The sequence below is a fragment of the Gavialis gangeticus genome, unplaced genomic scaffold, assembly GCF_001723915.1.
Source record: "Gavialis gangeticus isolate Ggan-Ray unplaced genomic scaffold, GavGan_comp1, whole genome shotgun sequence".
Classification (NCBI taxonomy): domain Eukaryota; kingdom Metazoa; phylum Chordata; order Crocodylia; family Gavialidae; genus Gavialis; species Gavialis gangeticus.
In genome coordinates, this window is record NW_017728993.1 from 46,538,780 (window position 1) to 46,542,459 (window position 3,680).

The following is a 3,680-nucleotide window of genomic DNA, read 5'->3' on the forward strand; positions in this document are numbered from 1 at the left end:
CTGAATGCTGCGCCCTCTCTGGCACTGGGGTCCCCACACTACCGTGGAGCCCCTGTGAAGCCTCCTCCAACCCCTATTAGCCTCACCCAGTCCTCTGGTCTTATATAAAACTACAAACAGAAAACTCAAGCCCCTGGGCTACAATGTAAACTCTAAGCCGTCTGGCTAACCATCATTCAAATCCCTACCAGGGCTTTCTCCACCCAGTATCCTTGAACAGAAGCTGCTCAGGCCATCAGGCTTTCCTACTCTGCTTACTCCAGTAGAGCTCCTTCTTTCTTAGCTGCAAGTGGGGAACTGCCTCTCTGGCCTCAGCCTGGATTATATATATAGGTCAGGCCCTGCCCCCTTCTGGTCAGCTGACCAACTGCGGTTGCCCTGACAACCGGCACCTGTACCCCTTTATAGGAGCAGGGCACTGAAGTGCCCTGTGACACACCTCCCCCCTTAAGGTCAAGACTCACTAGGAGCAGGGTACTGAAGTGCCCTGCAACAATGATAAAGCAATTAACGTTTTAATTTAACTCTATGCAGAATGAATGTTGTATATCAGTTCCAGTAATGCAGCTTCTTACGTACACGAGTAGTCCCACTAAATCAATAGGACCGCCAGTGAACCTTTGCTCATAAAGCAGCTTTTACACTTTAAGGCCCTATTCCTTATGAATATAAGCAGCTATGCACATGTAAGTATTCTTGTGCATTAGTGAAGCTTTTTCATTAACTGCAGTGGGCTTTGGCTCTGCTCCTAACACTAGAATGAAAATGATTACAGTTTAGTTATTTTTATCTTGAGCATGGGAAAATAAATTGAAATGGAAATCCTTGAAGACTAATTTTAAACATCACTTTACATCTTATAGGCTGCTGCAAAAGATGCACCAAAGTTTGTGCTGTTGTTTGGTATAATTTTAAAAACCTTTGATTGACAAACAAAACCCCAGCATCTCATTTCTCTCTATATATGTCAAGAACTGGCCAGCAGTGATTTGAAATAGCTCAGATATTAAATTTTTTAAATCAGGAAAGCCACCTAAACTTTAATTCCCTTAAGTCGTTACACATACGGGAAGGGCAGAAATACACCGATGGGTTGTACAGTACAGTAGTGCAGGTCAGACTAACTTGGGTGGGATGAGTCAGAAAGAAATGATCCTGCCTTGAGCAGGGAGTTGGTTGGACTACCAGTAGATGAGCTCCTGAGGTTTCTTTTAACCCTGTTTTTCTATGAATCTGTGATTAGCTCCTCTACAAGCTTCCATAAAATCCATTCCCTCAGTCATGAAGTGATTCCCCATGAATGGGGAGAATTAGTTAAGTCACCTCCAAACACGATGGCTATTTGAGCAGATAGACCTCAGGAGTCAATGTTTCTTCAAGCTGCTATCCTTCTGCTTCTTCTAAATGTCTGTTTGGTTGAACTTTCAAATGATGTTAGAGGTTGCAATAGAAATCATAGAATAAAAGTGTTACCAAAAATAATGTAATCTTCTTCAAGCCTTATTCTGACATCTTTTTCCTGAAAGCTGCTGTATGATTCCTATTTATACAAAGAAACTTACATTTTCAAACATCCAAAAATAAAGCATATTTTCTTTGTTTAGAGATAATTTTATGAGTTTGTCCCTTATATGATAAGCTGAAATATATATTGCTAAATAGGTTAAATCATACTGGTTTTATTCTCTTTTCAGTGCAACTTTTGTAAAAGACCTTGAAAATTTTTGGGCTGGAGTAGAGAGCAAAACTCTTTCTCCAAGGAATTCAGAGTCCCGGAATGTCACAGCAAGAAGTAAAAAGAAGGTATTTTTTAAGCATATCGTGTTCTGAATATTAGACATGAATGTGGTAAGTTAAATTATAATGTGAGACTAGTCCCCGTCTGAGGTCTTTTGGTTAGACACGTCAACTGAGCCAGATGAAATCAATGAATGTTTTGGAAAATTTTACCTTATCTACTCAATCCTCACAATAATTGGAGGAATTTTGTATGATAAATACTAATATCCCATCCGACAGATGAGAAAAATGAGATTCAGAGGGTCTAATCATCCTAACCAATGCACAGGATATGAGGTATAGTAGAGAGAGCAAATTTCAGTTAGGTGATCAAAGAGGCATAAAGCACATATAATCTTTGTCCTCTACTGCTACCCAGCCCATCAGGCTCAAGTGATGTTTTCAGGAATTAATATATTAGTACTAGCCAATTGCCTGTCAAGAATGACGGGGGAAGGGGGGACGCCCCATGCTGCTGCTGTTCTGCCTCTTGCAGGGAGCCTCCCCCAACCTCCTGGTCCCCAGCACAGCTTCGGAATCATGGTGGTGCTTCCCCACACTTGGAGCACTCTGATTGGCTGAATAAAGCGCTATGGACAGACAGACAGACTTATGCTTTTATAGTATCAGAATGATGGAAATAATAGGTATCATCTTTTGTTTTCAAAGAGCTCCTCTTATTAAATTTGGCCATAGTACAGGTAGGTAAAATGAAAAAAGAAAAAAAAAGAGGACTGATATTGTAAATCAGTGTTGCTCCATTGAATTCAATGGAGCTATACTACTTTGCATCAAATAATGATCTAACCAAGAATTAACATCTTTCTCTGGTCCCTTGCTTCACCAGATAAATGTGGGTTACTTCCTAAAAAATGATAGTGTTGAAATATAATCTTTAAGAAGACAATAACTAGTTTCTTCTTTTTCATAGTCCGCAAACACTGTGATAGTGGCATGTAAACAGGTGAGAACTATTTTTCTGCAATTTCCTAAAGTGTCTTTTAGTGTCTGAAATTTTTTTTAAAAACTGTACTTGATTTATTATTTTTGCTGTGGAAACATTTCAAGTAAAATCACACCCTGAATATAAATGGTATGGGTATTTTTATCAATGTTGTTTGGTTTTTAATGTAGACTGCCCCAGTTGTCCCATCATCTCAAGTTTTTAGAATCATCCTTTCCCTTAACTCCTCATAAACTGTAGTCCAGTCATTCTGAAGCCACAGTCAGGCTTTAATTTAAACTCCTTCACTAGAAAGATGTCATGCCCTCAGCTTTGTGCTCAAAATTGAGTATATCAGGATTGAGATACCGTATAAGCTCTTCAATCAGATCATTATTAAGCACGAAGTGTTGGAACAGGCACAAACTGGTTTGGTGTTTCCACAAGTCATTTAACTCTATTTCTTTCTAACAGACTGGAGGGACTTACTCAAGCAGTGGTAAATGTATTCAGGTAAGCATACTTCCTCTAGAGCTCATTGATTCATTGCTTCCTATTCACAAACGTCAAAAAATAATTCACAATTTTAAGTGTTATATCAAAAACATCCTGTATTGCGTGCTTTACCCAAATTATTGCTCAGTTTATTCCTTTTACTTAGTATTTACCTTGAAGTAAACAAAATTCATAAACTTCTTGGCTGGCTATTTGTCCTTGCTGTTGGTATACAACAGAGGTGTTTCCTGTGTTAGGTTAGGTAACTTAGACTAACTTTCTGCTGTTAACTTACTTTCTCTGCATTCATTTTCCAACCATAATGATTCCTTCACTACTTTTAGTTCAACCAGGATCACTTTTCTAAAATACTCTGAATTCTTCCTTATATAGTATATCCCTATATAGTAGTATACAGTGAAGTCTATATAAAACTAAAGAAAATATTTGAATTTTATTAAGA

General features: G+C 38.4%; 1 protein-coding gene across 1 annotated transcript in view; it reads left to right on the top strand.

Moving 5' to 3' along the window:
* The window catches only part of LOC109286874 (uncharacterized transmembrane protein DDB_G0289901-like), an 88,032-nt gene that overhangs the window by 10,924 nt on the left and 73,428 nt on the right, over positions 1 to 3,680 (top strand). The window contains exons 6-8 of the mRNA XM_019501676.1: positions 1,695 to 1,803; positions 2,711 to 2,743; positions 3,197 to 3,235. Coding sequence (XP_019357221.1) covers positions 1,695 to 1,803; positions 2,711 to 2,743; positions 3,197 to 3,235 — 181 coding nt within the window. The remainder of the gene's footprint in view (positions 1 to 1,694; positions 1,804 to 2,710; positions 2,744 to 3,196; positions 3,236 to 3,680) is intronic.